This window comes from Nerophis ophidion, linkage group LG09 (assembly GCF_033978795.1).
Source record: "Nerophis ophidion isolate RoL-2023_Sa linkage group LG09, RoL_Noph_v1.0, whole genome shotgun sequence".
NCBI classification, from domain to species: Eukaryota; Metazoa; Chordata; class Actinopteri; order Syngnathiformes; family Syngnathidae; genus Nerophis; species Nerophis ophidion.
The window spans coordinates 5399441-5423891 of record NC_084619.1 but is presented as its reverse complement, the minus strand read 5'-3'; the positions used below and the strand labels follow the sequence as shown (position 1 = coordinate 5423891).

Here is a 24451-nt window from a genome sequence, read left to right as displayed (position 1 = left end):
GTGTGTTTTCTCCTCTTTTCAACCGTTCAATTAAGTGGTTTTTTTTCATCATTTATTCTCTACAAAAAACCTTCCGTAAAAGGAAAAAAAATCTACGACGGAATGACAGACAGAAATACCCATTTTTTTTATATATATATAGATTTATTTATTAAAGGTAAATTGAGCAAATTGGCTATTTCTGGCAATTTATTTAAGTGTGTATCAAACTGGTAGCCCTTCGCCTTAATCAGTACCCAAGAAGTAGCTCTTGCTTTCAAAAAGGTTGGTGACCCCTGCTGGAGCCGATCCCAGCAGACTGGCACATTTAGACAAGCATTCACATATTGACACCATCTTGAAGTCTGGGGTTGGTCTAACATGCATGTCTTTGGACTGTAGGAGGAAGCCAGACTGCCTGCAGAGAACTGGCCGGCATGCACAAGGACAACATGCAAACTCCACACTAAGTGAGATCTTCCAATAGAGATTCACACCCGGGCCTCCTGACTGTGAGGCAGAGGTGCTAACCACGTCACCACCATGTTGCCCAGGTAGGAAGTCCTTTCTGTAATCATGTTCTTACTGGTGGTCCCGGTTGGTGAAAGAGGACATGAGGGTCCGAGGACAGTTTTATAGTTTCAATGACCATTGAAAGTAGTCACAAAAATACAACTGATAAAAGTCCTTTTACTCCAAGAAAAAAGCTTCAGTATTACATATGATCTTATTACTCATATAATATTCAGAGAAAGAAAATTAATGAATTAATCATAATTAGTATTAATAAGAGAAAAAACTAGTCATTTAAAAGTGGAAAAAGTCTTCAATTTATTAAAAATGAAAACCTAACATTTAATTGATGAAAGAACTTCTCCTAAAGAAAAAAAAAAGTTAAGAGGATAAATAAAGTTAGAAAGGAGCAATAACGTGGATTTTTTTTTTTTAAGTTGTAACAAAAGTAGAATATATATTATATATTAATTATATATATATATTCATACATATACACACACACACATATATATATATATATATATATATATACATATACATATACACACACACACATATATGTATATATATATATATATACACACGCACATACATATATATGTGTATATATATATATATACACACACACACATATATATGTGTATATACATGTGTGTGCATATATATATATATATTTACATGTGTGTCTATATATTTAGATATGTGTATGTGTGTGTGTGTGTATGTATATATATATATATATATGTGGGTGTGTATATATGTACATGTGTGTTTATATATATATATATATATATATGTATATGTATATGTGAGTGTGTATACATGTATGGGTGTCTGTGTATATAAATGTATATGTGTGTATATATATATGTGTATATATATATATGTGTATATATATGTGCATGTATTTATGTATATATAGTATGTATATATATGTGTATGTGTGTGTGTGTGTATGTATATATGTACGTATATATATATATATATATATATGTATATTTATATACGCCAAAGTCAACTGTCAGCTTTATTATAAGAAAATGGAAGACTTTTGTTGAGTTTATACCAAAATGGATACATGGATGATACAGCAGAGGATTGGGAGAATGTCATGTGGTCAGATGAAACCAAAATAAAACTTTTTGGTATAAACTCAACTCGTCGTGTTTGGAGGAAGAAGAATACTGAGTTGCATCCCAAGAACACCAAACCTACTGTGAAGCATGGGGGTGGAAACATCATGCTTTGGGGCTATTTTTCTGCTAAGGGGACAGGACGATTGATCCGTGTTAAGGAAAGAATGAATGGGGCCATGTATCGTGAGATTTTGAGCCAAAACCTCCTTCCATCAGTGAGAGCTTTGAATGCTTATTTTCAGCCAAAATAAATTATTTAAAATTCCAACAATGTGAATTCCTGGATTTTCTTTTCACATTCTGTCTCTCACAGTTGAAGTGTACCTATGATGAAAATGACAGACCTCTGTCATCATTTTAAGTGGGAGAACTTGCACAATCGCTGGCTGACTAAATACTTTTTAGCCCCACTGTATGTATGTACATATATATATATATATATATATATATTGAGAAACATGTAAGCAGGGAAAGCGAACTTCATGTTCGTGGTTTAAAAGAGAGTGTGGGTGAGAGTGAAGGAGGTGATGTGCATCTTTTGTCTAAGTGACATTTTGCATTATGACAGAGTTGTGACGCATGGCTGCACTTCAGTCCAACTGGGAGTCATGACGACAAGAGCAGTCACGATGCTGAAGGGCGTGTGGGCACAGCTGGCAGGGGAGACGTGCAATTATTGTACGGGCGTAATCCAGGTGACGGCGCTTGTATTGATGACGTGCGTGGAAGTGACATGAAAGGAAGTTCTCTCATGAAATAGTTGATGAAAGTGTAACACCGGAGCAGATGAACTTCATCACTTAATGTGTTTGGGGATGTTCTTAAAGGGCTTATAGAATCCCAGAATCTGCCTAGCAACAGGGATCACTCAAAAATAATATTCATATCAGGTTTGTAAAACATTTGTTACCGGAAAAAAGTAATCCCATAGTTTGAAGGACTCAATTTACGCAAAAACATTGTAAAATTAATAAAAACCTTTCTATATTTGTGAATTTTGTGAAGTGAATTATATTTATATAGCGCTTTTCTCTAGTGACTCAAAGCGCTTTACATAGTGAAACACAATATCTAAGTTACATTTAAACCAGTGTGGGTGGCACTGGGAGCAGGTGGGTAAAGTGTCTTGCCCAAGGACACAACGGCAGTGACTAGGATGGCACAAGCGGGAATCGAACCTGCAACCCTCAAGTTGCTGACACGGCCGCTCTACCAACCGAGCTATGCCGCCCCAATAAATAATAAATAAAAACCTTGATCAGGGGTCTCAAACTCAATTTACCTGGGGGCCACTGGATGCAGAGTCTGGGCCGCGAGAAAAGATTTCTTTAAAAAAATACATTTTTAAATGTCTTTATTTTTATTTTCAACACAAAATAAAATCAAAATGAGAATTAAGAAATGTGAGGCAATGCAAATTAAATTAAAAAAAAAACGGTTAGGATTGTAGCTGAGATAGGCACCAGCGACACCATAGGGAATAAGCGGTAGGAAATGGATGGATGGAAGGGTTTTGAATTGTTCCAGGTTATCGGGGACTGTTATTACTGACGGACAGGTGTCGCGGTGGGACTGCAGCCAGGCACGTAAGAAAACCCTCGTCTCCATGGAAACGTTTCTGTCGCTTTAACTCATTTGCCGCTTTTCCACCAATGCGAGGGTAGGCAACGCAAAACGTTGAAAGAGCCATTTTGGACCCAAATAACACAACGCTGTCAAGTGCCATTCATGTAAAACTTGCAGGCCGCTCTAACATTAAACTTTCATATTAAGGTGGGGGCCACAAAATAACGTGTCTGAGACCCCTGATCTTGATGATGAAACAATATGACTTTGAGTAGGTTGATGTTTTTGTTGTTGTGTGTTACAACATTGAAATATGACCTTCATAGTCAAAAAGCAAATAAAGTGCAGATATTATATGTTTATGCTTCTTTCTGCACTTTTTTCGTTCATGATTTATTTTGATGTTCTATCAGTTGTTTGTAGTTGATATTGAGTGAATGAAATAAATATGAAATTTAAATATTAGGAAGGAAAAAAGCTGAATTTTCGGAAACCACATGCATAAAATTAAAAGACTACGGTGCTAATCAAGAGAATTTAAAAAAAAATTGTCGGAATATTACTTGGAAAAAAGACTTTGTCCCCAGTGTCAAGCCAAATAAGTGCTCGCAGCAAAATAAGTGCCCAAGCGTGTTGGGGCGTATATTTAGCGCCTTAAGAGCGAAATATATGCCCACCCTATTGTATAAAGTGTGTATGGGACGGCTTGCGAAATAATTGCCCCTGTGGATTTGCTGATATTGTTAGCTAAAAGAAAAAACGTATCATTCCAAAGTTACTGTGATATATATTGTCTTAGGCTATTAAATATGGACAAACAGCAGGATGAAACAAATAAAATCAGTAGTTTTAATTTTAGTGAATTAACCTTTTAAAAATAGTGGACAGTCTCTCTCTCGCTACACACTCGTTGGTTTGACAATGACGCCGCCCTGCCAAAAAACTGCCCGGCGCACCTGTGGACTGTGCACACCCCCCCTGGGCACTTATTTCGGCTGGGCACAAATTTGGCTTGACACCGGAAATAAATTCATCTGGAGGAGAAAAAAATGCGTTCAAGAGTAAAAAATACTAAAAAATAAATTACATTTCTTAATGAGATAGGCACCAGCGCCCCCGCGACCCCAAAGGGAATAAGCGGTAGAAAATGGATGGATTGATGGATGTTCCATCCATTTCTACCGCTTATTCCCTTAACAAAATAACAAAATACTAAAAAATAAATTAAATTTCTTAATGAGATAGGCGCCAGCGACCCCAAAGGGAATAAGCGGTAGAAAATGGATGGATTGAAGGATTTTCCATCCATTTCTACCGCTTATTCCCTTAACAAAATAACAAAATCCTAAAAAATAATTAAAATAAATTAAATTTTTTATTGAGATAGGCGCCAGCGACCCCAAAGGGAATAGCGGTAGAAAATGGATGGATTGATGGATTTTCCATCCATTTTCTACCGCTTATTCCCTTAACAAAATACTAAAAAATAAATAAATTAAATTTCTTAATGAGATAGGCACCAGCGCCCCCGCGACCCCAAAGGGAATAAGCGGTAGAAAATGGACGGATGGATGGATATTCCATCCATTTTCTACCGCTTATTCCCTTAACAAAATAACAAAATACTAAAAAATAAATAAAATAAATTACATTTCTTAATGAGATAGGCGCCAGCGACCCCAAAGGGAATAAGCGGTAGAAAATGGATGGATGGATGGATATTCCATCCATTTTTCTACCGCTTATTCCCTTAACAAAATAACAAAATACTAAAAAATTATTAAAATAAATTACATTTCTTAATGAGATAGGCGCCAGCGCCTTCGTGACCCCAAAGGGAATAAGCGGTAGAAAATGGATGGATTGATGGATCTTCCATCCATTTCTACCGCTTATTCCCTTAACAAAATAACAAAATCCTAAAAAATAATTAAAATAAATTAAATTTCTTAATGAGATAGGCGCCAGCGACCACAAATGGAATAGCGGTAGCAAATGGACGGATGGATGGATATTCCATCCATTTTTCTACCGCTTATTCCCTTAACAAAATATTAAAAAATAAATTAATTAAATTTCTTAATGAGATAGGCGCCAGCGACCCCAAAGGGAATAAGCGGTAGGAAATGGATGGATTGATGGATATTCCATCCATTTTTCTACCGCTTATTCCCTTAACAAAATACTAAAAAATAAATAAATTAAATTTCTTAATGAGATAGGCACCAGCGCCCCCGCGACCCCAAAGGGAATAAGCGGTAGAAAATGGACGGATGGATGGATATTCCATCCATTTTCTACCGCTTATTCCCTTAACAAAATAACAAAATACTAAAAAATAATTCAAATAAATTACATTTCTTAATGAGATAGGCGCCAGCGACCCCAAAGGGAATAAGCGGTAGAAAATGGATGGATTGAAGGATTTTCCATCCATTTTCTACCGCTTATTCCCTTAACAAAATACTAAAAAATAAATAAATACAATTTCTTAATGAGATAGGCACCAGCGCCCCCGCGACCCCAAAGTCAATAAGCGGTGGAAAATGGATGGATTGATGGATATTCCATCCATTTCTACCGCTTATTCCCTCAACAAAATAACAAAATACTAAAAAATAAAAATTAAATATCTTAATGAGATAGGTGCCAGCGACCCCAAAGGGAATAAGCGGTAGGAAATGGATGGATGGATGGATATTCCATCCATTTTCTACCGCTTATTCCCTTAACAAAATAACAAAATACTAAAAAATAATTCAAATAAATTACATTTCTTAATGAGATAGGCGCCAGCGACCCCAAAGGGAATAAGCGGTAGAAATGGATGGATTGATGGATTTTCCATCCATTTCTACCGCTTATTCCCTTAACAAAATACTAAAAAATAAATAAAATAAATTAAATTTCTTAATCAGATAGGCGCCAGCACCCCAGCAACCCCAAAGGGAATAAGCGGTAGAAAATGGATGGATGGATATTCCATCCATTTTCTACCGCTTATTCCCTTTTTGGGTTCGCGGGGGGCGCTGGTGCCTATCTGATTAAGAAATTTAATTTATTTTATTTATTTTTTAGTATTTTTTACTCTTGAACGCATTTTTTTCTCCTCTAGATGAATTTATTTCTGGGGACAAAGTCTTTTTTCCACGTAATATTTCGACAGTTGTTTTTTTTTTTTATTCTCTTGATTAGTAGTCTTTTAAGGGAATAAGCGGTAGGAAATGGATGGATATTCCATCCATTTTCTACCGCTTATTCCCTTTTTGTCTATCTCAGCTACAACCGGACGGAAGGCGGTTTACACCCTGGACAAGTCGCCACCTCATCGCAGGGCCAACACAGATAGACAGACAACATTCACACACTAGGGTGTTGCCAATCAACTTATATGAATTAGAAATAATTCATTATAATGTGTGGGGAGGAACGGGTATTTATATTTGTCTTTTTTACATGGAATAAAAGTTGCATTAGTTTACAATAAAGCTGCACTATTACACGAAAAAGTCCAATTTTTTTAATATAACATTTAAAAAAACGAATGAAAGAAGTCAAATTTGAAGTGAAATAACTAAGAATGAATTAAGATAAGTAAATAAAGTTGTTTGTTTGGGCAAAAATTCTGGGAAAAATAAACTTTTTGAGGGAAAGTTTCACTATTAAAAGAAACATGGTAAGTAATAACTACAAGTTTTAGGTCTGTAAAGCACTTGTTGTATTTGTTTGATGTATGAAAAGTGCTTTATTGCTAAAGTTTGAATGATTGAAAGAAAAAAAGTCCTAATTTTACAAAAAGTACATTTATATGGATGAATCGATAATGCAAGAATAAATGAATATTAAACTTAACATTTTAGTTAAATCAGGCAAATAACATCAAAGAACAAAGTTAGTATTTTATTGCCTTGTTTATTTAATTAAAAAAAAAAACAGTAGAAATATAAAAACCATGCAGCCCTCAAACAGCAACACTGTTGGGGATTTTGTCAGGTGACATGTTATAATAAGGCAGTTTCTTTCCCTCGTTCCTCCTCTTGATGGCGCTGCTGATCTCTACCAGATTCTTCCGGAACTTCTCCATGGCTTCCCTCACTGGCTTCTCGATGAAATGCTCATCGGGGAACATTCCCAAGTACAACTACGGGGGAAGACAACGTGTTGAAGTAGAAGGAAACACATAAAGTCCTACTGAAAGCCACTACTAGCGACCACGCAGTCTGATAGTTTATATATCAATGATGAAATATTAACATTGCAACACATGCCAATATGGCCGCTTTAGTTTACTAAATTGCAATTTTAAATTTCCCCGTGAATTATCCTGCTGAAAACGTTGCGGTGTGACGACGCGTGCGTGTTACGTCACGGATTGTAGCGGACATTTCGATCCAGTATCGATCCCAGCTATGAATCGTCTGCTTTAATCACATAATTCCACAATATTCTGGACATCTGTGTTGCTGAATCTTTTGCAATTTGTTCAATTAATAATGGAGACGTCAAAGAAGAAAGATGTAGGTGGGAAGCGGTGTATTGTGGCTGCCTTTAGTAGCACAAACACAGCCGGTGTTTCCTTGTTTACATTCCCGAAAGCTGACGGTGAAGTTTGACTATGGAACAGAGCGGTCAAGCGAAAATGGATCCCGACCACATGTCAACCGGCAGGTTTCGGTGAGAAAATGGTGGCAATAAGTCGGCTCTTACCGTAAATAAATGATAAATGGGTTGTACTTGTATAGCGCTTTTCTACCTTCAAGATACTCAAAGCACTTTGACACTACTTCCACATTTACCCATTCACATTCACACACTGATGGAGGGAGCTGCCATGCAAGGCGCCAACCAGCACCCATCAGGAGCAAGGGTGAAGCGTCTTGCTCAGGACACAACGGACGTTGGTACGAGGTGGGGATTGAACCAGGGACCCCCGGGTTGGGCACGGCCACTTTTCCACTGCGCCACGCCGTCGTAGACATGAGCAGAGAGTTTGCGTCGTTCTTCCTCTCTTGCCTCCTCCCGACGGCCGGGGTGCTTACACCGTGGAGGGGGGGGGGAATCTCAGCCCGACTACCTTGCCTCGTCGAGAAACATGGCTTCCATCAGAGACACTGGCGGTCAACACACCCCTCCGACTTTCAGGTACCATATAATCTCACTAAAACACTAGTAACACAATAAGCAGATAAGGGATATTCCAGAATTATCCTAGTGTAACAAATAGTTCAGGGTGTCCCAAGTTAACAGAGAGTGTGAGGAGGAGGAGGGGGAGTTTTGTCCTTTCAGGGTTGCCGTGGGGCTGTGGTTGCGGAGAGAGAGGTGAAAAGGAGTTCACATTAAAGAAGCGATGGCTCCCGGACCTGCTCTAATGTCTCCCGTTTATTATTTTATTATATAAGTACACTGTATAGGCGAGCCCAGGACACTCGGCTACACTAGTAAATGTGTCTAATAACATCTGAATCGCTCCCACTGCCCTCGTCTTTTATTTTTTTTCTAGTCCTTCACTCTCACTTTCCTCATCCACGAATCTTTCATCCTCGCTCAAATTAATGAGGAAATGAATCGCTCTCGCTGCTGGTGGCCATGATTATAGAGGATGTGAGGAGCCCTACAACCCGTGACGTCACGCGCACATCGTCTGCTACTTCCGGTACAGGCAAGGCTTTTTTATTAGCCACCAAAAGTTGCAAACTTTATCCTCGATGTTCTCTACTAAATCCTTTCAGCAAAAATATGGCGAAATGATCAAGTATGACACATAGAATGGAGCTGCTATCCCCGTTTAAATAAGAACATCTCATTTCAGTAGGCCTTTAAAGTGACCTTTTGGCCCCTCACCTCGTTCTCCTGGTACTGACTGAGGGCCCAGACGGCCCCCAGGTGCCAGCTGGAGCGTCCTCGGTCAGGCAGGCTTTCGATGATCAGGGTCACGTTGGCCAAGCCCTTCTTGTGGGGAGGAGGCCTTCTCATGGTGGATGGAGCGTTAGGGATCCAGGAACACCAGTCGTACTTCAACATGCCAAAAAGGTTCACGGAATATTAATATCCTAGTAAAAAATGTCCTCTGTAGTGGTACGCATAATAATTACTTGATTAAAGTACAGTGTTTTATATTCCGATATTGAGTTGACAAAAATATTAAATTAAATAATTGCTCTTTTTATGAATACTTAGGCACACTACGCTACTGTATTATACTGTGGATCACTACAAAGAGCCACGTTTTATTTGAGGTGATACTTGGTGAAAAGTATTAGATGCACTGCAGCAGCAGTTAAACCTTTGGAGACACTTGCTCGTTTAATTTTTTGACTTTACGGTATATTCATATTTTGTTGGTTTCTTTTTCTGGAGCACTTTGAGGTTGTTGAATGAAAAAGAAAATATTTTATTGTAATAATTGCATATATTTTCATTGATATCATGTTAATGTAAGTGAAAATGTAATCAAATAGATTGATGTATAAGAAGAAAATACACTTTCAAGTAGTGTAGTTTAGTAAATTGTACTAATCTGATATGTTGATCGTCATAATGAAATTATTTAAATAGGAGAAAATAATTTTGAAAATATTTTTCTATTATTTAAACACATTTCATTAATCAAATATTTTTATTATGACGAATAGCATATTAGATTAGTACAAATTATCACGTCAACAAATTGTTGTGATGTTGTGTAATGCTCCTAATGTAACTTGTAAAAATAATGATTACAATAAAAAATAATCAGGATGAGGATGTGATTATTATTATTATTATTATTATTATTATTAAACACTTTAAGTGATGTTCACCTATGCTAACAAACTTCATTAATAAATCTAAATTGTGGTTAATTTGAACAATATTTCATCAAATACATTAGTAGCCAATTTAATAATAATAATAATAATAATATAATAATAATAATTGCAAATCATTGTAAAAGAAACACAAAAAAAACGTTTCAGTGCTGGTATGTAATGTTTTGTGATATAACTTATAATAATAATAATAAAAAAACACTTTGAATAATTTTTTTCCACCTCTGTAAGCGGCTTTTATTAATAAATCTAAATTGTGGTTAACTTTGACAACATTTCATCAAATAGTAGCCTTTTTATAATGCTAATTAAAATTGTAATATTACAAATTATCATGTAAAAAAGTTGTATTCATGCTTTCTAATGTGACTTATAAAAAAGATAATACAAATAATGATGTGATTATTAATACACGCTTGAAACTATTTTCTCATATGTACTTAATCCTAATTGTGGTTAATTTGAACAATATTTCATCAAATACATTAGTAGCCAATTTAATAATAATAATAATATAATAATAATAATTGCAAATCATTGTAAAAGAAACACAAAAAAACGTTTCAGTGCTGGTATGTAATGTTTTGTAATATAACTTATAATAATAATAATAAAACACTTTGAATAATTTGTTCCACCTCTGTAAGCGGCTTTTATTAATAAATCTAAATTGTGGTTAACTTTGACAACATTTCATCAAATAGTAGCCTTTTTATAATGCTAATTAAAATTGTAATTATTGCAAATTATCATGTAAAAAAATGTGTATTCATGCTTTCTAATGTGACTTGTAAAAAAGATAATACAAATAATGATGTGATTATTAATACACACTTGAAACTATTTTCTCATATGTACTTAATCCTAATTGTGGTTAATTTGAACAATATTTCATCAAATACATTAGTAGCCAATTTAATAATAATAATAATATAATAATAATAATTGCAAATCATTGTAAAAGAAACACAAAAAAATCGTTTCAGTGCTGGTATGTAATGTTTTGTAATATAACTTGTAATAATAATAAAAAAACACTTTGAATAATTTTTTCCACCTCTGTAAGCGACTTTTATTAATAAATCTAAATTGTGGTTAACTTTAACAATATTTCATCAAATAGTAGCCTTTTTATTATGCTAATTAAAATTGTAATATTACAAATTATCATGTAAAAAAATTGTATTCATGCTTTCTAATGTGACTTATAAAAAAGATAATACAAATAATGATGTGATTATTAATACACACTTGAAACTATTTTCTTCTATGTATTTAATCCTAATAGTGGTTAATTTGAACAATATTTCATCAAATACATTAATAGCCAATTTAATAATTGCAAATCATTGTAAAAGAAACACAAAAAAAAAACGTTTCAGTGCTGGTATGTAATGTTTTGTAATATAACTTATAATAATAAAAAAACACTTTGAATAATTTGTTCCACCTCTGTAAGCGACTTTTATTAATGAATCTAAATTGTGGTTAACTTTAACAATATTTCATCAAATAGTAGCCTTTTTATAATGCTAATTAAAATTGTTATTATTGCAAATTATCATATAAAAAAATTGTATTCATGCTTTCTAATGTGACTTATAAAAATTATTATTAATACACACTTGAAACTATTTTCTCCTATGTATTTAATTCTAATTGTGGTTAATTTGAACAATATTTCATCAAATACATTAGTAGCCAATTTAATAATTATAATAATATAATAATAATAATAAAAAAACACTTTGAATAATTTTTTCCACCTCTGTAAGCGACTTTTATTAATAAATCTAAATTGTGGTTAACTTTAACAATATTTCATCAAATACATTAGTAGCCAATTTAATAATAATAATAATAATATAATAATAATAATTGCAAATCATTGTAAAAGAAACACAAAAAAAATGTTTCAGTGCTGGTATGTAATGTTTTGTAATATAACTTATAATAATAATAATAAAAAAACACTTTGAATGATTTTTTACACCTCTGCAAGCGACTTTTATTAATAAATCTAAATTGTGGTTAACTTTAACAACATTTCATCAAATAGTAGCCTTTTTATTATGCTAATTAAAATTGTAATTATTACAAATTATCATGTAAAAAAGTTGTATTCATGCTTTCTAATGTGACTTATAAAAAAGATAATAAAAATAATGATGTGATTATTAATACACACTTGAAACTATTTTTTTCTATGTATTTAATCCTAATTGTGGTTAATTTGAACAATATTTCATCAAATACATTCGTAGCCAATTTAGTAATTGCAAATCATTGTAAAAGAAAAACAAAAAAAACGTTTCAGTGCTGGTATGTAATGTTTTGTAATATAACTTATAATAATAATAATAAAACACTTTGAATAATTTGTTCCACCTCTGTAAGCGGCTTTTATTAATAAATCTAAATTGTGGTTAACTTTAACAATATTTCATCAAATAGTAGCCTTTTTATAATGGTAATTAAAATTGTAATTATTGCAAATTATCATATAAAAAAATTGTATTCATGCTTTCTAATGTGACTTATAAAAATTATTATTAATACACAATTGAAACTATTGTCTCCTATGTATTTAATTCTAATTGTGGTTAATTTGAACAATATTTCATCAAATACATTAGTAGCCAATTTAATAATAATAATAATATAATAATAATAATAATTGCAAATCATTGTAAAAGAAAAACAAAAAAAAACGTTTCAGTGCTGGTATGTAATATTTTGTGATATAACTTATAATAATAATAATAAAAAAAACACTTTGAATGATTTTTTCCACCTCTGTAAGTGACTTTTATTAATAAATCTAAATTGTGGTTAACTTTAACAATATTTCATCAAATAGTAGCCTTTTTATAATGCTAATTAAAATTGTAATATTACAAATTATCATGTACAAAAATTGTATTCATGCTTTCTAATGTGACTTATAAAAATTATTATTAATACACACTTGAAACTATTTTCTCCTATGTATTTAATCCTAATTGTGGTTAATTTGAACAATATTTCATCAAATACATTAGTAGCCAATTTAATAATAATAATAATATAATAATAATAATTGCAAATCATTGTAAAAGAAACACAAAAAAATCGTTTCAGTGCTGGTATGTAATGTTTTGTGATATAACTTATAATAATAATAATAAAAAACACTTTGAATGATTTATTCCACCTCTATAAGCGACTTTTATTAATAAATCTAAATTGTGGTTAACTTCAACAACATTTCATCAAATAGTAGACCTTTTTATAATGCTAATTAAAATTGTAATTATTGCAAATTATCATGTAAAAAGTTGTATTCATGCTTTCTAATGTGACTTATAAAAAAGATAATAAAAATAATGATGTGATTATTAATACACACTTGAAACTATTTTCTCATATGTACTTAATCCTAATTGTGGTTAATTTGAACAATATTTCATCAAATACATTAGTAGCCAATTTAATAATAATATAATAATAATAATTGCAAATCATTGTAAAAGAAAAACAAAAAAAAACGTTTCAGTGCTGGTATGTAATGTTTTGTGATATAACTTATAATAATAATAAAAAAACACTTTGAATGATTTATTCCACCTGTGTAAGCGACTTTTATTAATAAATCTAAATTGTGGTAAACTTTAACAACATTTCATCAAATAGTAGCCTTTTTAAAATGCTAATTAAAATTGTAATATTACAAATTATCATGTAAAAAATTGTATTCATGCTTTCTAATGTGACTTATAAAAAAGATAATAAAAATAATGATGTGATTATTAATACACACTTGAAACTATTTTCTCCTATGTATTTAACCCTAATTGTGGTTAATTTGAACAATATTTCATCAAATACATTAGTAGCCAATTTAATAATAATAATAATAATATAATAATAATAATTGCAAATCATTGTAAAAGAAACACAAAAAAATCGTTTCAGTGCTGGTATGTAATGTTTTGTGATATAACTTATAATAATAATAATAAAAAAACACTTTGAATGATTTATTCCACCTGTGTAAGCGACTTTTATTAATAAATCTAAATTGTGGTAAACTTTAACAACATTTCATCAAATAGTAGCCTTTTTATAATGCTAATTAAAATTGTAATTATTGCAAATTATCATATAAAAAAATTGTATAAATGCTTTCTAATGTGACTTATAAAAAAGATAATAAAAATAATGATGTGATTATTAATACACACTTGAAACTATTTTCTCCTATGTATTTAATCCTAATTGTGGTTAATTTGAACAATATTTCATCAATACATTCGTAGTACATTTTTCATGATTAGCCTATTTAATTATTACAATTGATGTAAAAAAAAAAAAAGTTTGAGTGATATTGTGTAATGTTTTTGAATATAACTTATAAAAATAATATTTATGATAATGATGAAATTATTATTGAACACCCGGAATTGTTATTTCATTAATAAGTAAATCAAAATGTTGGTTAACTTCAACAATATTTCATCAAATAGTCTTTTTTATTATGATAATAAAAGTTGGAACTATTACAAATGATATATAAAAAAAAGTTGTATTCATGTTTTTTAATGCTTTCCAATATTATTTATGACAATGATAATAATGATGTCATTAAAGGCCTACTGAAAGCCACTACTAGCGACCACGCAGTCTGATAGTTTATATATCAATGATGAAATATTAACATTGCAACACATGCCAATACGGCCGATTTAGTTTACTAAATTGCAATTTTAAATTTCCCGCAGTTTCCTGTTGAAAACGTCGCGGAATGATGACATGTACGCGGGTTGTAGCGGACATATTAGCCCAGCACCACACACAGCTAAAAGTCGTCTCTTTTCATCGCATAATTACACAGTAATTTGGACATCTGTGTTGCTGAATCTTTTGCAATTTTTTCAATTAATAATGGAGACATCAAAGAAGAATGCTGTTGGTGGAAAGCAGTGGATTGCAGCTGCCTTTAGCAACCGAAACACAGCCGGTTGTTTTTTTGTTTGTTGTGAAGCTTTAACACAGAGCGGTCAAGCGAACATTTTTCTCTAGGTCAACCAGCAAGTTTTTGGATGGGAAAATTGTGATATTAAGTCAGTGGATTATGGGACCTCCTCCTGTAGCTGTCAAAAAGGCATCTGTGATCTTGGCTCCTCCGTTGGCTTCTCTCTGAGACACTGGCGTTCGCCGCAGCCATCCGACTTTCAGGTATGACTTTACAATCTCACTAAAACACTATTAAAACAATAAGCAGATAAGGGATTTTCCAGAATTATCCTAGTAAATGTGTCTAATTACATCTGAAACGCTACCACTGCCGCTGCCGTCCTTTTTCTTTTTTCTTCTTTTTTAGTGCCTCACTCTAACTTTCCTCATCCACGAATCTTTCATCCTCGCTCAAATTAATGGGGAACTTGATGCTTTCTCGGTCTGAATTGCACTTGCTGCTGGTGGCCATGATTATAAACAATGTAAGGATGTGAGGAGCCCCACAACCCGTGACGTCACGGGCACATAGTCTGCTACTTCCGGTACAGGCAAGGCTTTTTTATTAGCGACCAAAAGTTGCAAACTTTATCGTCGATGTTCTCTACTAAATCCTTTCAGCAAAAATATGGCAATATCGCGAAATGATTAAGTATGACATAGAATGGACCTGCTATCCCCGTTTAAATAAGAACATCTCATTTCAGTAGGCCTTTAATAACCACTTGAAATTATCTTAATTTAAATTAAGTTGAGCAAAAATTGATCAAATTGTCGTTTTTATTTTGATGATTAGCTAATTAAATGGTATAATATATATATTTGTAAAAAAATAATTAAAAACTAAAATTGTGCTGAAATCAACCAACACTTGCCACCAGGATCATGTACGTGCATGTCATGAACAGACATAAGGTTTCTCTCCTAAGTTCTTTTACGTACTTGTCCAAAGTTGACGGCGGCGTGCTGGGCTGAAGCAGTAAACACGATGACAGTCAAGAACTCGATCAGCTCGTCGCGTGATTTCAGTGACTTGGGGAACTCTGCAGTTTGTCAACAGACCAAATTGAGAAAGACGCCAACACACAGGAAGCATATTTCCTCACATCTGCGCTTGCATGACTCCTTTCTTACCACAGGAATCGAAGCCCTGCATGCCAAAGTTGCAAATATCTTTAACAAAGGCCTGGATTTCCTCGTCTCCTTGCACCGTCTTATCGCTGGCGTAGTAAAGGGCGACCACGTCGGACACGAAGCTGGCGGAGCAAAGGCGGGACAGGAGTCAAGTCCTCCTGGTGTGGGAAGGATCAGAGTGCAGTCCTCACCCTTTGGTGGCCTCCCACACCTGGTAGCCATCGTCTCTGTAAAAGTAAGTGGGCAGCTCCTGCTTGTTGTCCACTCCACGAGCTTTGATCATGTCCGGGAAGCAGAGAGACCTGAAAGTCAGGGACTTCATGGCCTTCTGGACCAGCTGAACATGACCTCCTCCACCTGTGGCGTTGGCCTTGACGACAGGAGAAGAACACGCACGACTCACAAGATGCAAGGATTAGTTATTTATTTCAGCACAAAAAGCTACTCTGTCTCTATTTAGACCAGACCTGGGAAAATTAAGACCCGGGGGCCTGTTGAGCTTTTCAATCTGGCCCGCCGGACATTCCCAAATAGTTGTTTTGGATCAGGGGTGCCCACACTTTTTCTGCAGGCGAGCTACTTTTCAATTGACCAACTCGAGGGGATCTACCTCATTTATATATATCATTTATATTTATTTATTTATGAAAGAGACATTTTTGTAAACAAGTTAAATGTGTTTAATGATAATACAAGCATGTGTAACACATATAGATGTCTTTCTTTCACAAAGACAAGAATATAAGTTGGTGTATTACCTGATTCTGATGACTTGCATTGATTGGAATCAGACAGTAATGATGATAACGCCCACATTTTCAAATGGAGGAGAAAAAAAGTTGTCCTTTCTGTACAATACCACATGAAAGTGGTTGGTTTTTGGCATCTAATTCATCCAGCTTCCATACACTTTACAAGAAAAACATTGGCGGCAAATTCCGTAGCTTGCTTGATTGACATTCACGGTACCGGAGGGTCTTGTGAGATGACGCTGGCTGCTGCCAGTTCATTATTATGAAAAAATGACAGAGAGGAAGGCGAGAAACACTTTTTATTTCAACAGACTTTCGCGCCGTCCCTGCCGTCAAAACTCTAAAGGCCGACTGCACATTTCCTATCTTCACAATAAAAGCCCTGCTTCATGCTGCCTGCGCTAACAAAATAAGAGTCTCGGACTTGTGCACGCCAGCTTTCTGAGGGATCGCTTGTGCACGCCAGTTTTCCGAGACTCTGTATTTAGTTAGCGCAGGCAGCATGAAGCAGGGCTTTTATTGTGAAGATAGGAAATGTGCAGTCGGCCTTTAGAGTTTTGACGGAAGGTACGGCGCGAGAGTCTGTTGAAATAAAAAGTGTTTCTCGCCTTCCTCTCGGTCATATTTTCATAATAATGATCTTGCAGCAGCCAGCGTCATCTCACAAGACCCTCCGGTACCGTGAATGTCATTTAAGTGACGTCTTGGTGAAGATTGATGATCACTCATTTTTAGGTCTATTTTTTTTAAAAGCCTGGCTGGAGATCGACTGACACACCCCCCGCGGTCGACTGGTAGCTCGCCATCGACGTAATGGGCACCCCTGGTTTAGATCTTTAAGATGAAAAGTGTAGCTGCCATTATGATGTCCAGTGATGTTTTCTATTGACCGGAAGTTTTCAACTATACCGGGTAGGGCTGCGACTCGTTGGGTGTCCCACGTTTCGATTCAATATCGATTCTTGGGGTCGTGATTTGATTATATATCGATGTTTTTCGATTCAACGCGATTCTCGATCCAAAAACGATATTTTTCCGATTCAAAAGGATTCTGTATTCATTCAATACATAGATTTCAGCAGGATCTACCCCAGTCTGCTGACATGCTAGCAGAATAGTAGAGTTTTAAAAAAAAGCTTTTATAATTGTAAAGGACAATGTTTTATCAACTGATTGCAATAATGTAAATTTGTTTTAACTATTAAAGGAACCAAAAATATGACTTATTTTATCTTTGTGAAAACATTGGACACAGTGTGTTGTCAAGCTTATGAGATGCCATGCAAGTGTAAGCCACTGTGATATTTTTAATCACTGCTATGCTGAAATTATAACTAATATTGATACTGTTGTTGATAATATTCATTTTTGTTTCACTACTTTTGGTTTGTTCTGTGTGGTGTTTGTGTCTCCTCTCAATTGCTCTGTTTATTGCAGTTCTGAGTGTTGCTGGGTCAGGTTTGGTTTTGGAATTGGATTGCATTGTTATGGTATTGCTGTGTATTGTTTGGTTGGATTGATAAAAAAAAAAATTATATATATATATATTTTTTTTTTTAAATGAGAATCGATTCTGAATCACACAACGTGAGAATCGGGATCCGTTTTCGAATCGATTTTTTCCCCCACACCCCTAATATGTATATATATATATATATATATATATATATATACATATATATAGCTAAATCCACTGAAAGTCAAATATTTCATATATATATATATGAAATACTTGACTTGGTGAATTCTAGCTATATACTTCTCCCCTCTTAACCACGCCCCCGCCCCACCCCGCCCACACCCCCACCTTCCGAAATCAGAGGCCTCAAGGTTGGCAAGTATGTTTATCCATCCATCCATCTTCTTCCGCTTATCCGAGGTCGGGTCGCGGGGGCAACAGCCTAAGCAGAGAAACCCAGACTTCCCTCTCCCCAGCCACTTCGTCTAGCTCTTCCCGGGGGATCCCGAGGCGTTCCCAGGCCAGCCGGGAGACATAGTCTTCCCAACGTGTCCTGGGTCTTCCCCGTGGCCTCCTACCGGTTGGACGTGCCCTAAACACCTCCCTAGGGAGGCGTTCGGGTGGCATCCTGACCAGATGCCCGAACCACCTCATCTGGCTCCTCTCGATGTGAAGGAGCAGCGGCTTTACTTTGAGTTCCTCCCGGATGGCAGAGCTTCTCACCCTATCTCTAAGGGAGAGACCTGGAAACTCATTTGGGCCGCTTGTACCCGTGATCTTATCCTTTCGGTCATGACCCAAAGCTCATGACCATAGGTGAGGATGGGAACGTAGATTGACCGGTAAATTGAGAGCTTTGCCTTCCGGCTCAGCTCCTTCTTCACCACAACGGATCGGTACAACGTCCGCATTACTGAAGACGCCGCACCGATCCGCCTGTCGATCTCACGATCCACTCTTCCCTCACTCGTGAACAAGACTCCTAGGTACTTGAACTCCTCCACTTGGGGCAGGGTCTCCTCCCCAACCCGGAGATGGCACTCCACCCTTTTCCGGGCGAGAACCATGGACTCGGACTTGGAGGTGCTGATTCTCATTCCGGTCGCTTCACACTCGGCTGCGAACCGATCCAGTGAGAGCTGAAGATCCCGGTCAGATGAAGCCATCAAAAGCCATTCAAAATAATTTGGGATTGACCATTGTGTTTCATTTCCTGGTCGGTTAGAAAAATATGCCGACTAACAACTTAGTGTAAGTTGATGTTTATGAGGCTCCACTTGAACAGAACTTCTTTACTCACCTTGTCAAAGATACCGCACTCACAGATGAGCTGTTCTCTGGCCTTGGTGTTAATGGCGATGGTGAAGCGGACGTGTGGCATGAGCAGCTGTAGAAGCAGCGCATCAATCAGCCAATGTCCTGATAAGCCGATCAATAAGGAATATTACTTTGTACACAGGGTGGACCGCAGGGAGCTGCCTGAACATGGCGATGGCAAACATCTCTGAGATCAGATGCGTTCGGAGTAAGTGCGTGACCGTCTGGTGGTGCTGGAAGTCGGCCGAGCGCACCCAGATCTTCGCCAGCATCCAGTCGTACTGACTGTCCGTGGGCAGGAAGATGGGGTTGTCCTCGCCGGGAGTCTGAGCCAACTGGAAGGAAAGGAGGACGGTGTCAAACAAAAGTGAAACCCAGACGACGACATCTTACCTGAATGGCGATTGGCAGGATCTTGTTCCGTGTGTTCTTGTACAGAAGACAGAAGGGCGCTGCCAGGTACTGCAGGGTACATGGGTCCGTGCAGTTTGGTTTGATGCCATCCAGCACTTCATAGTCCACGATGTAGATGTTACCTGCCTGGGACCACGTGGAGGCAACATCAGGTGAATGTACATTCTTCTGTCTGCAGGGGGCTCCACTGAAACAATTGCAAGATCTGGCAACCTTTACCACTCAGAGCCGTTTTGACCCGTTTCACAAAGTAAAGAAAACAATGGGAGCCACATAACTCTTGAAATTTATAATGAAATAATACTGCATACAGAGTTGTTGTTTTTTTTGCCTCATGCTATGTATAAACCAGGGGTCTCAGACACGCAGCCTGCGCCTTAATATGAAAATTTAATGTTAGTGCGGACCGCAAGTTTTAAATGAATGCCGCTTGACACCTGCCAACCCTCCCAATTTTCCCGATAGTCTCCCAAATTTCAGAGTAATTATTCTTTCGAATGTACGCTGGTGTTCACCCAAGAACACTAATAAGGGCGTATAATGTTGCTACTACCGCTAGCGCCCTCTACAGCTTGTACAAATAGCTTGCCAGCCCAAAAAATTGTTTGACGAGGCAATTGCAGACACACCTAAGAGACTGCAAGGCATCCTTATTCAACAGCAATACAGGTCACACTGAGGGTGGCCGTTTAAACAACTTTAGCATTCTTACTAATATGCGCCACACTGTGAACCCACGCCAAACAAGAATGACAAAGATTTCAGGAGAACATTCGCACTATAACACAACATAAACACGACAGAACAAATGCCCAGAATCCCATGTATCCCTGACTCTTCCGGGCTACATTATACACCCAGCTACCACCAACCCCCAAACCCACCCCACCGTGCGTCGGTTGAGGTGGGCAGGCGGGGGTGTATAATTAATGCGACTTCTTGAACAGGTGCGGTAGAAACCGGATGGATTACTAACCCATCGGGGCGGTTTAGCTCGGTTGGTAGAGCGGCCGTGCCAGCAACTTGAGGGTTGCTGGTTCGATTCCCGCTTCCGCCATCCTAGTCACTGCCGTTGTGTCCTTGGGCAAGACACTTTACCCACCTGCTCCCAGTGCCACCCACACTGCTTTAAATGTAACTTAGATATTGGGTTTCACTATGTAAAGCGCTTTGAGTCACTAGAGAAGAAGCGCTATATAAATATAATTCACTTCACTTCACACTAATGATGTTCCATAAATTCTTTTTTTATTTTTTCAAAAAGAGTCGAATTACTTTTTGTCTTCATTTTTTTCGGTTGAATTTTGAATTTTAAAGAGTCGAAATTGAAGATAAACAATGTTTCAAAATTTTATTTAAATTTTCTTCGTGTCTTCTCCTCTTTTAAACCGTTCAATTAAGTGTTTTTTTTTCATCATTTATTCTCTACAAAAAACCTTCCGTAAAAGGAAAAAAATTGTATGACGGAATGACAGACAGAAATACCCACTTTTTTATATACCGGATATATAGTGAAGTGAATTATATTTATATAGCGCTTTTCTCAAGTGACTCAAAGCGCTTTACATAGTGAAACCCAATATCTAAGTTACATTTAAACCAGTGTGGGTGGCACTGGGAGCAGGTGGGTAAAGTGTCTTGCCCAAGGACACAACGGCAGTGACTAGGATGGCGGAAGCGGGAATTGAACCTGCAACCCTCAAGTTGCTGGCATGGCCGCTCTACCAACCGAGCTATGCCGCCGGGGTAAATAGATATATTTATTAAAGGTAAATTGAGCAATTTGGCTATTTCTGGCCCCGAATAGTCATGGATACATGGTATTCTGGGTATTTGTTCTGTTGTGTTATAGCAGGGGTCGGGAACCTTTTTGGCTGAGAGAGCCATACAAGCCAAATATTTTTAAAAGTATTTCCGTGAGAGCCATATAATTTATTTATTTTTCACACTGAATACAACTATATGCGTGCATTTTTAAGAAAGACCAACATTTTTAGAGTATAATACGTTTCTTATTCTTTTTATCAACATTGTTATTCTGAGGCTAACCAACAATAAATAAAACACTTCTTACCATTAATGCGACTTCTTGAACAGGTGCGGTAGAAACCGGATGGATGGATGAGAATGTTTTATATTTTGAACGTTATTTTTGACACTGTGATTACCAGCGGAATTATTCATTACTTATCGTGTTAAGCAATGTCAGCTCAGATTTATCTAAGAGCCAGATGCAGTCATCAAAAGAGCCACATCTGGCTCTAGAGCCATAGGTTCCCTACCCCTGTGTTATAGTGACGATGTTCTCCCGAAATGTGTTTGTCATTCTTGTTCGGTGTGGGTTCACAGTGTGGCGCATATTAGTAAGAGTGTTAAAGTTGTTTATATCACAACCCTCAGTGTGACCTGTATGGCTGTTGAGCAAGTAAGCCTCGCAGTAGCGTATGCGTCCAGATAAAGGTCGCATCCAAAATGTGACCGGCCGGCACGCAGATAGGATGGTGAAAATCCTGGCGCAATGACTTGTAGAGAGGATGTTAGAGGCATTGTCATCACGGCACGTTCTCAAAGTTGATGTCTGGGTGAAAATCGAAAAATGTTAACCCGGGAGATTTCTGATAGGGACACTGAAACTTGGAAGTCTATCGGACTTTTCCGGGCGGTCGACAAGTATGCGGCTGAGCCACATCAGAGTGGTCAAAGAGCCGTGGGTTGCCGACTCCTGGTCTAGGGCAGGGGTCGGCAACCAAAGAGCCGCGGGTTGCGACTCCTGGTCTAGGGCAGGGGTCGGCAACCAAAGAGCCGCGGGTTGCGACTCCTGGTCTAGGGCAGGGGTCGGCAACCAAAGAGCCATCGAAGTTCATTTCCCCCCAAATAAAACCCACCGAGAGCCACAAACTCTGTTAGATTCCTAAAATGACGATGACACCACTTTTAGTTTCCTTACAAGTCTGCTACTGGACTTATGAAATCAAACACTTGTTTGATTTATTTCTGGGTATAACAAAGCAAATCATCCAATTATTTTGAACCTTAGAAACAAAATACACTGTTCCTGCCCTTGTTCATGAATAAAAAAACAACAATCAACTCATTCCAAGATTCTGAAGACATACGACTACAGTATATTCATTTGACAAAAAACTGAAAACAACAACCATCAATAAAAACTAGGGATGCACCGATTAATCGGTAACCGAATATATTCGGCCGAATATGGCAAAAAAAGCCACATTCGGCGTTCGGTGGAATGAGTTCAAAGCAAGGCCGAATAACGTGTGGAGTTCCCCAGGGTTCGGTCCTTGGCCCTGCACTCTTCAGCATCTACATGCTGCCGCTAGGTGACATCATACGCAAATACGGTATTAGCTTTCACTGCTATGCTGATGACACCCAACTCTACATGCCCCTAAAGCTGACCAACACGCCGGACTGTAGTCAGTTGGAGGCGTGTCTTAATGAAATTAAACAATGGATGTCCGCTAACTTTTTGCAACTTAACGCCAAAAAAACGGAAATGCTGATTATCGGTCCTGCTAGACACCGACCTCTATTTAATAATACAACTTTAACATTTGACAACCAAATAATAAAACAAGGTGACTCGGTAAAAAATCAGGGTATTATCTTCGACCCAACTCTCTCCTTTGAGTCACACATTAAAAGCGTTACTAAAACGGCCTTCTTTCATCTCCGTAATATCGCTAAAATTCGCTCCATTCTGTCCACTGAAGACGCTGAGATCATTATCCATGCGTTTGTTACGTCTCGTCTCGACTACTGTAACGTATTATTTTCGGGTCTCCCCATGTCTAGCATTAAAAGATTACAGTTGGTACAAAATGCGGCTGCTAGACTTTTGACAAGCACAAGAAAGTTTGATCACATTACGCCTGTACTGTATATACCTTTATATACATATATACATACATATATACCTGTACTGTATATACCTTTATATACATATATACATACATATATACCTATACTGGCTCACCTGCACTGGCTTCCTGTGCACTTAAGATGTGACTTTAAGGTTTTACTACTTACGTATAAAATACTACACGGTCTAGCTCCACCCTATCTTGCCGATTGTATTGTACCATATGTCCCGGCAAGAAATCTGCGTTCAAAGGACTCCGGCTTATTAGTGATTCCTAGAGCCCAAAAAAAGTCTGCGGGCTATAGAGCGTTTTCCGTTCGGGCTCCAGTACTCTGGAATGCCCTCCCGGTAACAGTTCGAGATGCTACCTCAGTAGAAGCATTTAAGTCTCACCTTAAAACTCATCTGTATACTCTAGCCTTTAATAGACCATCTTTTTAGACCAGTTGATCTGCCGCTTCTTTTCTTTCTCCTATGTCCCCCCCTCCCTT

The 24451-nt window shown here is 36.7% G+C and overlaps 1 protein-coding gene across 3 annotated transcripts in view; it reads right to left on the bottom strand.

Moving 5' to 3' along the window:
- Positions 1-7089: 7089 nt before the first annotated feature.
- The window catches only part of alox5a (arachidonate 5-lipoxygenase a), a 37938-nt gene continuing 20576 nt past the window's right edge, over positions 7090-24451 (bottom strand). For all 3 annotated transcript variants that reach the window (XM_061910131.1, XM_061910132.1, XM_061910130.1), the window contains 8 exons: positions 20057-20203; positions 19795-19998; positions 19647-19733; positions 16327-16505; positions 16136-16257; positions 15944-16044; positions 9039-9209; positions 7090-7338 (listed from right to left, as the gene is read on the bottom strand). In XM_061910131.1, coding sequence (XP_061766115.1) covers positions 7159-7338; positions 9039-9209; positions 15944-16044; positions 16136-16257; positions 16327-16505; positions 19647-19733; positions 19795-19998; positions 20057-20203 — 1191 coding nt within the window. In that variant the 3' untranslated portion in view covers positions 7090-7158. The remainder of the gene's footprint in view (positions 7339-9038; positions 9210-15943; positions 16045-16135; positions 16258-16326; positions 16506-19646; positions 19734-19794; positions 19999-20056; positions 20204-24451) is intronic.